This window comes from Notechis scutatus, chromosome 2, assembly GCF_049901735.1.
Source record: "Notechis scutatus isolate UNSWTSFEM ecotype Mainland chromosome 2, rNotScu1.2, whole genome shotgun sequence".
Classification (NCBI taxonomy): Eukaryota; Metazoa; Chordata; class Lepidosauria; order Squamata; family Elapidae; genus Notechis; species Notechis scutatus.
Genome location: NC_142010.1, coordinates 23,940,000 through 23,952,491, shown reverse-complemented (window position 1 = coordinate 23,952,491; position 12,492 = coordinate 23,940,000). Strand labels below are relative to the sequence as shown.

At 39.6% G+C, this 12,492-nt stretch overlaps 1 protein-coding gene across 10 annotated transcripts in view; it reads left to right on the top strand.

Moving 5' to 3' along the window:
• The window catches only part of SETD5 (SET domain containing 5), a 65,222-nt gene that overhangs the window by 20,459 nt on the left and 32,271 nt on the right, over window positions 1–12,492 (top strand). For 5 of the 10 annotated variants that reach the window (XM_026683033.2, XM_026683031.2, XM_087954497.1 and 2 more), the window contains 5 exons: window positions 2,334–2,508; window positions 5,553–5,658; window positions 6,483–6,694; window positions 7,509–7,567; window positions 7,789–7,976. In XM_026683033.2, coding sequence (XP_026538818.1) covers window positions 2,438–2,508; window positions 5,553–5,658; window positions 6,483–6,694; window positions 7,509–7,567; window positions 7,789–7,976 — 636 coding nt within the window. In that variant the 5' untranslated portion in view covers window positions 2,334–2,437. Of the gene's footprint in view, window positions 1–2,333; window positions 2,509–5,552; window positions 5,659–6,482; window positions 6,695–7,508; window positions 7,568–7,788; window positions 7,977–12,187; window positions 12,255–12,492 lie in introns of those variants that run through there. The other 5 variants (XM_087954501.1, XM_087954500.1, XM_087954502.1 and 2 more) reach the window with 3 other exon arrangements.

The window sequence follows — 12,492 nt, the reverse complement described above, 5'->3', positions numbered from 1 at the left end:
CTGTTGGTTTTACATCTTGAACACAGTGGCAGCTTTAGGTTTGATACTCGTTTACCTGGTTAATAGAAAGTCTGCTTATATGGGCCATTTCTGTTTTAGAACATAATATTAATGCTACCTTTTTCCATTCAAATCAATTGCCTATACATCCCCAGCCTGGCTTAAACTGCTATCGATGCTATTGTATGATTTGATTTTGCAGTGTATATAAAGCTTTCTGCTAAATTCCAGTTGGGGTATACCAACTAGTCTAACATTGAATATTTCAAGGATATCCTCTGCAGCGTTCTATCTGCAAGAGCCAGAAAATGCTGTTGATATTTACTTACCAAGACCTCTTTGTTTTTCTCTCCTTTATCCTTTGTGTCATTTGTATTGTCTGAGCCTTCATTCGTGCAGAGTTCATGTTATTTTTGATGTTGGGTTTAATACATAAATAGATTATTGGAATTCCAGATTGACCAGGGATTTCTTTCAAAAGTCCCTATGATACAATATTATACATTTAATTTGTTTCTGAGGTGCGAACTTGATATCCTTCCTTTCATTAATTTAGTTGATAATTTCTGGCTGATAACAGCAGGCCTTTCTTTCAGGTGGTAGCCAATTGTCTGTAGGACTGCAAAGATACTATTTGGGAACATCACATTTGGCCTGTTTGCCAAATCTGAAGGAAATGTTTAATTAGGGTTTTCACAGTTTTACTGTAGTATAAATGAAGTAGCATTTTTCTCAGAGTACAAATATAGTTCACATTTACAGTTTTAGTGATGTACAGAGAGTTTTCAGGAAGATTCAGAAATCTGCAGCCTTACCTGCTTTTCTCATATAAACACGTACATATTTACAAATACACTTCTACTGTCCCACTTAAATACTTCCTTTTCAGAAATATTAACAGTATCTAATGTTGCCCCTGAGCATGGGTGGTGTTCCTTTTATGGCAGCAGATAGCTCTCGACTGTGCAGAAATGTCCTGAAGGGAATTCCCAGCCCTCTTAGCAGGCTGATGTGATCTTATGTCTCCACCCTCACTGAGAGGAGAACAAATAACAGCCTTTTCTAGGCTGACCTATCAGATAAGAGATACTGTGTCTGACGTGTCTTGCTTGCTGAGAAGTGGGATGTGTTTGAAGTTCCAGCTTTCAACATTTATCTCAGGAATCATTAAAGAATCCAGAGCCCGACTTCTTGTGCAAATGGCTGTACAGAGCTGGAAGGAAATGTTGTGTGATCTATTCTAGGACAGAAGAGGAATACAATTTCTGTTCCTCGTACCACACATTAGCCTTGCCACTGGCAGATGATAGAGATAGGGAAATAGTTGAAAGGCTATTTAGAGGGGTAGAAATTGCGCCTTAGGAACAAATTACCAATTGTTTGCACGATTACCTTAGGAAAAAAAACATTAGTTTGACAAAACCAGTTGGACCGATGCAGCCATTGTGATTTTCGAATCGGTAATATTCACAAATGACTTCAGCGCAACAGCTTTAATCCAGGCATTCCTGTTGCCATTCTGGAATGAATCATTCCCACAAGCATTCAGAGATCTGCCATAGCCCGTGCTAGTCCTTCTAACAGGGTTCAAGCTGTAGTTGCACTTGAAAGGTAGAAAAAGAAACCTCTCCTTTGCTTGACCAGCCACACCCCGAGCTCTTTAGAGGCAGGTACAGAGAGATTGAATTCATTTACTACCACTTGCAACATACTGTTTTCCTCTTTCGTACCTATGCTTCTTTCTTCCCAGTTGGCCTGTTGCAGGGCTTCTGCTCACGTGGCTTTTTAAAAAAAATACTTAGGCGTAAAATATACCTCTTAATATATCATGCCATATTTGAATGCCGTATATTTGTCGGTGCTTTTCTCAGCAGCATACATGAAAAATGGAAGGTAATTCCTTTCCCGATATCTGTTTCTGTGCCTTTTTCCAATTTAAATTAATTACATTTTTTCTAACAATTATGCTGTGGAAATATATAGTGCTGTCGCTTTCACCTCGGGAGTGTTTCCTTCTCCTCTTTCCAACCCCATATTAGTAATTTTGTTCATACGGCTGACATTTGCAAGATAGGCCTTCAAGCTTTTTTATTCTGCTCAGAATTCTCTTCCAAAGCTTTATGAAAATCTGGGTATAAAATTGGTGGCCATATTAGAGTGAAAATTATGTAAGCGTGATTGTCAGACAAGAGACTACATGCATCATTTGAAATTACTGCTACCTGTTTCACTCTCCCTCTTCACTCAACTTCGGCATGATTTGCAGGATAAATCATATGGCTGTGGCTGTGAAGAACACAAGTGCAGTGCCTTGTTTCTTTTTCCTTTGGCAGGTTTACCCATGTCCGTGACGTGTTGGCCGAGGCTTTGCGGCTGCTCCCCGCCCTTGGAGCTGCCAGTCACTACCCTTTGGACTCCGTGATCCCTGACAAACGTCATGAGCATTGCAATCCCTCTGGGAGTCACTACACCAGATACATCTTATTCAGATATGGCTGCTGGATCTGAGTAAGTGCTTCCTTGTCTGAAAATGTGGAGGGTATGGAATCAGAACTTGGTGTTCAGATCTTGGCTATTCTGGTGAGCCTGGGATAATAGAAAGCATTTAGCTTTGCAGCAGATACTGCCTCGGTTTACGGGTTTATCCTATACAAGTTAGATCAAGATGAAACACCAAGGAGAAGCTGTTCTCCATCCTCCAAACTGCATTCAAGGAAAAGCACTTTGCTAGAACGTACTTGCTTTCCCAAAGGTCTTTGATTCTCATTCTGTTGCGTCACATGCCTTGGTTGATAGGAGTCTTGCAAGAAATGAGCCCTGGCAGTACCCTTATTTTCCTGTTGCATGGGTGCTGCTGATACAGACGGCTGTATGATGTGGGCAAGGAGGATCTTTTAGGCACCAAACCTCTTGCCTATCTCAAACGGTTACGTAGATTTTCATCTTTTCAGTGTAGCGTTCTTTTCCTAAGGGAGGATTATTTAAGTGGCTTGCCAAGAACATCCTCTGGTAGCCATTGGTGCAGGGACCCAAATGAAATATTCCTAGGAAAGAGGAGCGCCAAAAATGAGGTGGATGTTCTATATTCTTAGACTTGTCTTCCTCCATTTGTAACACTAGGGTGAGCAGTGTAACTTAGAAAGCCAGACATCCTGTCCAAGCCATCTGTTTTACAGTCTGAACGCAAGGAGGACTAATCCTTGTGTGTGTGTGTGTGTATATATATATATATATGTGTGTGTGTGTATGTATATATATATACATGCCTGGCCACATACATTGGACAGACCAATAGAAGAATAAGTACCTGCCTGGATGAACACAAAAATGCAGTAAAAAATCTGGAACACACTTCCTCACTAGTCCAACACATGAAAGCCACAGTTCATAGCATCTACTTCAATGGCACCAAAACCCTAGCCACTATAGAAAACCCCAGCAACAGAATTATCAGAGAAGCCATAGAGATTGAAAAAAGACCTGAAAGCATGAATAGAAGAGATGATTCCATCAGACTGTCAATTATTTGGAAGCCTCCACTCACAAACAAAAAAATCTCCACACCACTAGCCAGGCAAACACCTGGGCACAAACAGATCCCCCCTGATACCTCCAGCTCAAACACACCCCAACCAGGCACCCAGATGAAACCTAGCTTCCTAACAGATGATAGCTGTCCATTTACCCGGAGCCAAGCTGCACTAAAAGCCTCCAATACAGGAACACAATGTTGCCAGCCAATCAAGACACAAAAAAAGCCACAAAACAGACAGAAGATATTAGAAACACCAATCAAGCAGAACACAGCAAACTCCAAGACCAATAAACACAGACCAAGACTCCCAACCAATCAGGATGAAGAAAAAACCATTCTGCCACAGCAGTAGGCTAGCCCCAAATTTAAAACTGAAACCACTGTAAGAGTCTGACTCACAGACGAACACAATACAAAAGCCTGATGATGGCAGATGAGATTCTGCCGAAACGTTGCTACAACTTTAAAAGCACAACTACAATGACGTGGGAAAATACCCAAACAAAGCTGAATAACATACATACATACATACATACATACATACATACATACATACATACATACATACATACATACATATTCTCTCTCTCTCTTTCCCTCTCCCTCTCTCCTAGGCTTTGAGGCCCCTGCATACACAGAGCTTTCCTTTTCTTTGCTTCTTTTTAGTGGATGCAAAGTATGAGCGGACGTTGTTTCTGGTTTGTTTTCATAGCCTGAATCTGATAAGCATAGTTAAAAAAGAAGGGTTTAACCAATGCAGATTTAGCTGTGTGCTCAGCAGAAAAAAAAATTTAGAATCCCGACTGATGCTGTTACAGATTGATGCTAGATTTAGCTCAGATACACATTTTTCTTCCTAGCTCAGAGGTTGACTTAATACTGATTGTTATTGTTGTTATAGGGGACTTTAGCGATTCATTTTATTTGCAGTGTTTTTTTCCTGGGCTGCCTCAGAACAAAGCGTTGTAAATGATTTATCAGTTGCTTTGAAGGCATGTCTGCCTTGATTTATTAAAGCAATGACTACAGAGAAAAACGATGCTGAGATTTTTTGCAGAGGGACAGGATGGCAAGGAAACTCAACTGGTATGATGATAGCTCCCTTCTTCATAGGAATAGCCTTTGAAAAGGTACTGTGGTTGCAGAAAGGATGTTTTCTGGACTTCAATCCCAATGTGTGCTTGCAGCATTGGCTCTTCTCCCTCTTCTTAGTCTTCTCTCTTTCTCTTCCTCTCCCTCCCATCCTCCATAGAGAGCAGCTTCTCCTTCTAGCTTCCAGCTTTGGCTTCCTCATCTAAAGCTTTTCCTGCTTCCTTTTCTGTAACAAGGACTCCCACAGCTTTTCACTAACCGCTAATTTTGTACATTTTAGTTGCTTTTTTCTGCCCTCTTGTGGTAGAAACCTGTTGTTTCTCTCCGGTGGTAGAGATTATGATTTTGTGAGAAAGCTGGATACTCTACTACACATTGTAGATTTTACTAAATGAAATATTCAGGGTCTATTCTTGCCAATTTCACTCAAATTTCTGTCACTAAGAAGCTACGTAGACATTTGTGCATTAAGGAGAAGCAATGAGAAGAAGACTTTGTGGCCTGAAAGGAAGAATATTCAGCTAAGTCAGAGGTTTATAAACTTTGTAACCTGACTGGGTGCAGAGCTGTGATTACAAAATAAGTCAAGCAGATGAGAAAGGTTATAAATCATTCAAAATCCACCTTCTGACGCCATGTATAAGTAACTAACAAATAATTCAAAGATTGGTATGAGTACCTTTTTTCACTCCCATTGTCTCTTACTGAATACCAACTTTGAAACCATATGCCAACCTGGAGCCTTTTCTCCCTTATACCATAGCTCTCATGGGTTCTGTCCCTCCTGTTCTCCCAAGGGGTGTCCATTCTTGGCTAGATGATGGTTTAGCATCACGAGAGAGCTCTGAGATCTGGCTAATTATGGGGGGGGGGGAAAAGACCCACTTCCTCTACTGATGGGTTCTGCTGTTGGCCCTTTTTGCAGCCCAGAGTCTGTCGAAGCTAGCCCAGCTGTTAGTGAGAAGAATGTGTATGCAAATCACGGCTACGGGGCCTCCCAGAGGCACAGCTACCGAGGGCTGCCTTATGCAGTGAGTACCTTCTCTGTTATCTGCAGTAGATTCGTACTTTATCAAGCCCATTTCTTCCCCTCCCAGATTCAACATGACCGAGCTAGAGATCTTTTTGGAGGGCGTTTGCAGTATAGTTTTGGATTTTTTTCCCCCCCAAAAAATATATATTTGTGGAAAGCTTATTGCAAACTGGAATACTGGCTTAGAAGAAGAGGCATTTTTGTGGTTTTACTGAGAGAAAGATATAGGGGAATTTCTAGGAGCTGTTTTATTTTATTTTTTTAAATGAAAATATTTATGTTTATGTGCATCATAAACACTAATATTTTCAGAATCAGGAGGTTTGTATGACTTTGCTTGCAGGCTTCTTATGTTCAATTGTGCAAAATTCTTGCATCTTAATATGTACTCCTACTTGTGTACCATCCTGATTCAGTTGATTTGTGGGCTTTTTCCTTTCCTAATGTGCTAGCTTTGTGTGTGTGTGTGTGTATGTGTGTATTTGTGTGTATTTTTAACCAATCTTGAAGTTCCCCAAAGTCCACTTTATCATTTTCCCCCCGCTTTTGCTTAGGTGATTAGAAAATGTGTCCATTTTTCAGGAAACTCCTTGGGTTGAATAGAGGAAACAATTACTCACTTAGTTTTAGATTTGAATCCCAGATTAAGTATATGATCCTTGTTATCATATACTTTGATCACCCTTCCATACCTCTGTGAGCTTCTTTAGGCTTTGCAATGCATTAGTAAAGCTTGTGGTATTTTGTAAGCCGTTCCTTTTCTTTTTGCTATTATCCTTCCCTGAAATTTATAACAGCACTGATGCAAACGTTTGTTTTTAGGATCATAATTATGGAGCTCCTCCTCCTCCGACCCCTCCTGCTTCTCCCCCTGTCCAGACCATCATCCCACGTGCAGAACTGAATGGCCTGCACTCTCACGATGAGGAGAATTCTGGTGACACTGAGAGCTCTTCAGAGGCAGAATCTATTCCTAGCTGGTGTCACTGCAGTCTCTCCCAAGATGGCTTCCTCATCAAGTGTGAAAAATGCAGGTAAATTCTAGGTGTGTGTGTGTGTGTGTGTGTGTGTGTGTAAAAAACCAACTCAATGAGGATTGTAAAGGAGGTTTCATGATTATATCTGGTGGACCATTCTCTTAATTTCCCATTGACTCAGCCTGTGATTCATTATTGAGGTATGGAGCAAAGGAATTAATTTGGCAGCAAGTTAAAAGAAAAAGAAAAGCAGAATTCCACAACACAGAGACCAAACAGTGCAAGTTAATTAGGTGAAATTTGCAAAAGACACTTCCTTATTTCAGCCAGGCAAATATAATTGGTAAAGCAATTTCTCTTGGATTTCTGTGGTGTTAAAGACATTCTATTTTACTATTGGTGTTAGATAGATTTTTCTAATCACAAGAGTTGCAGTTGCCATGAAGAAGAGATTAATGTTACCAGAGATTTTCATATATAGAAGTGAAATTGGAGCCTCAGTTTCAGAGGGACAATTTGGAGTCTTTCCCTTCAGATTATCCCTAGCCCAGAATATTTAAGTGTCATGTTTTCATACTCTTTAAGCTTAGGAATATCTTCTTTCTAGAACCAGAAGACAACATTCTTTGGGAGTATGGAAAGTACGTTGGTTGCATTACGCATTAATGGTTGAGGAAATGGCCTAGCATGTTGGCATATAAAGTTCTGATAGCCATTAAAGGCATGTAAGGTTTATGTAATTCCTCAAGATGAAGTCAGCTGGCATTCCACTGAAGACTCAAGTCACTGTAGTCCACGTTCATTTTAGGCAGTACTGTCATTGACAGTGCCAGTATCAGATGTCTCTCTCTCTCTCTCTCTCTTTTTGTAGGGGAATTGGCAGGGGGAAAGTAATCAGATTTCGCCGCCGGAAACAAGACAACGTGTCAGGTAAGTTCAGTCTGTTTACTGCAAACAGATCGCTGAGATTTATGAATCAGCACTTGTCCTGGTAAAAGCATTTACTATGTCTCCCTTCATTGTAGTAATAGTGCAAATTGTTGTCATGAAAGGCAGGCAGCATGACGTCTCTTCTTTAAAGTCAAGCTGTAGACCAGTGTGACAATTTCTCCAAACTATGAAAGTTGTCAGTGTGATATTTTCCTTTGTAGGTGGAGATAGCAGTGCAACAGAGAGCTGGGATGAGGAGCTCTCTCCCTCCACAGTGTTGTATACTGCTACGCAACACACTCCTACGAGCATCACTCTGACAGTCAATCGAGTCTGTAGAACCAAACCTAAAAAGAGAAAAAGGAATACAGAGAGAGCTCGTACAGCACCAAAAGCTAAAAAAATCAAGGTATGTGAACAGAAACGGCTGTTGGAGTCTCAAGGCAATTGCTAAACAAGAGATTGAGAGATCATCTTCCTCAAGTGACACATAACCTTCCACTAAGGAGAAAGAAAAAATTCACAGGTGTTTGCATTTAGGTTGGGCAGACTTTCTCCTCATGCGGACTGGTAGTAAACATTTCAGACCAAATGCACAAGAAAGTCACTCATGTGTTTCATTTTGGCTGGGTCGGTGGGTGGTGGGTATTGCTATTCTGTCTTAGGTCTCTTCCAGAGCTGTAAATGAGGGTAGGGGCCATAGCTTGCCCAGAAGGAAAATTTCTTCATAAAAAAGAAACATAATTTAATCTATTTAAAAAAAAATAACCTGGCAAATGACTGATACAATTTTAGTCAATTGGTCAAAGGCATTGAGATTAATGCTGAGCATTTTGCACATTTTTTTAATGTGTTATCAGTATTGCGATGAAATATGGTTAAATAAAATGTTGATTTGTCTCATTTCAGTTTGTTCTCTAGTTATACTCTCTGTGCCCTATTAAATTCTTTAGCTCCAAATTTCAAGACTTTTCATCTGAATTTCCACAGGTTGAATCCTATGGCTGATGTAGCAGATACACATTTTGAAAGTTTATTCTTTTGGGCCACAAGTCGCCTTATGGCATGATGGGCAGCACACAGATTTAATAAATAATAATAATTTGGAATTCAAATACAACTTCGTGGACATGCTGAGGAAATTGTGGCTATGTGGGCGAATGGATGGTTGGAATTACCCATTCATAAAATTATTGTCAGGATCACAGCATTATTATTGATGGGTGTGGCCAGTCACATGCTCATTTCCCAAAATGGTAAACTTGGGAGTAAAAATAGTTTGCTCAGCAATGACATAAAATGAGGCCTGTGTTACAAAACACAAAACCACTCTCTTAAACCTCCTAACACATGATTTAAATGTCTCAAAATATCTCTCAGAAATAATTATGGGCAGCAACAGAGGTGCCACACAACAGCAATTTGAAAGAAAAAGTAGTTTTGCAGAGATTAGATGGAGATTGAACAACCAATCTTAGGATATGCATTAATTTGGATTCTTGCAGCAGTCAGGGAGTTAAACTTAATGACCCCAGGGGTCTCTTAATATTTCCTTTATCGCTTGCAAAAGTGATGTTTGGTGGGAATTGAAAAGTTTACTAGAACATTGGAAAAAAGACCCTTCAGTGTTGTCTGTGTTGTTGTTGTGTTGATATGTTCTTTCCATTCACAGTAGGTGCTAGAAAGCAAATATGTATATTTAACACAGCATTTTCACAGCAGGAGCACAGAAGAATGTAAAGTCACGAGTGTCGCAGCCTGGCATTGTTAAACTTGCTTATAAGCTAATTATCAATAAATTCTTAGAGCACAAGTTAAAGAAATGCTTCTGAGATTTTGCACAAATGAGTTGTAACAATAACAGCTATCATTGAAAGCATTTACATTGTGAAGTTAATCTCTGTGTAAGCTTAATTATTCAAGTCTGGACATACACAAAGTAAGAAGAACTACCTTCGGATGCCTGGTGAACGACTTACATTTGCACCAGCTCTGTAGTTACATGACAAATGTTTTTAACATGTCCATGCAGACCTATCTAATTTGTGGAAAGAAAGAAATACTTCCAGAGAGAATGTTTTTTTAATATCCTTATCCATTATATTATTTCAGGGTGATTATCTTGCTTTGTCATTAGAACAAAACACCATTGTTATTTTTTTTATTTTAAGCACTCGTGCTTAAAAGCACCAAGCCATTTGGAGAGTTAACCTTATAAACTGGTTAATAATAATTGATTCTGGCCAGGTATTAATGTACTCCTCTGATGACTGCCTAGATCCAAAACCCAAGGATGTGATACATGGGGGGAAAAAACTCCAAGGATGTGGGGCTGGCTGGCCAATCAGAAAAGAGCGCCTTGCTAGGTTGCTGCTAAGTGAACAGAGGGGAGATAAACACCAGCCTCGCCCTTCCCTTTCCCCCCCTCAGCAGCTTGAAGAGGCCCTTGGTTTGTTTCCTGCTGTTCCCCTCCATCACTGCAGTTCAACCACGGACCACCTGAAAACAGCCATTCAGTGCAGAGAAGGATTCGAGCACAGAATTTTATACACTTCCCTGAAAACTGGAGGAGTGTTGGGAAGGGCTTTGCCATGACACATACAGACTGACCTAGCATTCAGTCCCTGAGACCTTCCCTACTTTCTGACCTTGTACAGGATTTATTATCACCCCCTCTCTTGGCTTTTCCTCATTTTTTTCCCCAAGAGGTCAGAGTTTAAAACAAAACACTGTGTTATATATCAACGCAGCATTTTTATTTTCTGAAAATATCTCTAGATTCAACATAGGTATTCTTAGACATGAGGACAATACTGAAAACTGCTGCTTTACAATACATCCTAACTACATTTTTTCAGTTTAGAAAATGGGAGAGTCGCTACCTCAGGCAGGTGACTCTGGTCGTGCCTTTTGTATGTTGGTACCTATTAGAATTGTAGCTGCAAAGTAAATGAATTGTTACTAGTTCTGTGTATTAACTAATCTAATTTTACTTTTAGTACATCAAGCAGCAGTAGGCGCTAGCTTTTGTTTAATTTGGGAGAAGCTATAGATCCCATAAAAGATTTTGGTTCAGGTATTGCATTTTGCAAATGAATTATCTGATTTGATTCAAATTTGTGTGTCAAGTTGGGATTGATTCTTAGCAACCACATGGACATGGACCTCTTTTCGGGATCATCTGTTCCCAACCTGGCCCTTCGGGTCTCCCAGGGATGCATCAATCACCGTTGCACTCAAGTTTATCCAGGTTGCTGCTGGTTTTTCTCTTTCGAGTTCCAAAGCATTGATATTTTTCTATCATTTCTATCTAACCTTTGGTTCCATAGAATGCCAGAGGAAAAACCATTGCCTGCACAATCCTGATCTTTGTAGGTATGGATATATCACAGCATCTGAATAGCTTTTTCAAAGGCTTCATTGCTAATTTACCAAATGCTAGTCTACAGCATACTTCTTGTCTGCTGGTTCCTTTATTGTTGATAGTGAATCCTAAAAAAAAGTTATTCACCGGTTCACTTTCCCATTGTTGTGCCTGTTGTCAGTAGTAGTTTTCTCTATAGTTATTCTTAGTTTCATTTGTGCTCCTTGACTTTCGTTACTGGAGCTTGTAGTTCATTTCTATTTTCAGCTATCAGAACAGTATTGTCACCATGGTGCATGGTGTTATATTTTTTTTTAAAACCATGCTCACCTTCCAATTTCAGCTACTTTCAATATATATTCAGCAAATAAGTTGCGCAAATAGAGTTGACACTGTGATTTCACTCCTTGATTAACTTGGAGCCAGTCTGTTTTGCCGTGTTATGAGCTGTGACTTCCTGTCATATGTATGGGTTTTTCATGAGGACAATGAAATCAGAATGCCTATAGGATGCCTGTCAATTTGACGTGCTCAGTTCGAATATCTGGGATCTCATTTTTTTCTGTAGGATTCTAATTTACATTGGCTAATCCTAAGCATTGTTTTGCTAGCATGTGAAATTAAATATATGATACTTTGGATTCTAAATTAAGTTTCCTTTCTTTGGTATTGGTTGACTAACCTTATCCAATTTACTAGCCATGGTGTGATTCTCCAGATATGCTGGCATCATTTGGTTAAAACCTTTACGAGTTCTTCCGTTGCTTGCCAAATTTTTGTAGACACTCCATCCATTTCTATAGCCTTCTGACTGGCTATGACTGGAGTACTTCTCTGACTTCAACTACTAGTATTAGATCTTCTTGTAAATATTTTCTAAATCATTGATGACATCTCTACATAATTTCAGTATATTCCATCCATCGTTTTATTTTCTTAGAATCAGTTCCTATTGGTATCCTTTAACATACCAATTTGACATTAGAACGTCTTTCTGAGTTTGGAGATCTTTTAGAAAGCTTTTCTTGTTTATCCAGACACCATTATAATATTGCCTTTTATCTCTTCTAACAGCTCCCTTGAAATTCTTTGTTAAATTTCTTCCTGAGATCTTTGTCTTTCTTTGTTCTGGCTTCTCTTCTCTTGGCAGTTTCCACCATCTGTTCTGACACCCAGGTTGCTTTCTTCTGTTTCTTGGTCTTTGGTGGTCTCTTTTCACATTCATCCTTAACAGCTTCTTTGATTTCATTCCACAGTTCCTCTGGTCCCCTATCAATGAGGTTCAGCACTTCAGAATGATTCCTGATGTTCTTCTTGAAAATGGTGGGTATGTGCTCAAAATCCTGTTGTGGAAACTGGTTGGCTTTGTTCTTTTTCCCTAGTTTGGCTTGGAATCCCACAGTCTGTTCCACAGTCAGCTCCTGGCCACATCTTTGCTATTAGAAGTGAGAATTCTTCTTCCACCTCTTTTTCTACCAATAACATGGTCAACATGATTTCTGTGTATTCCGTCAATGTACATAGTTGTGGGTTTGATTGTTTTAAAACTCTGTTTAGCAAT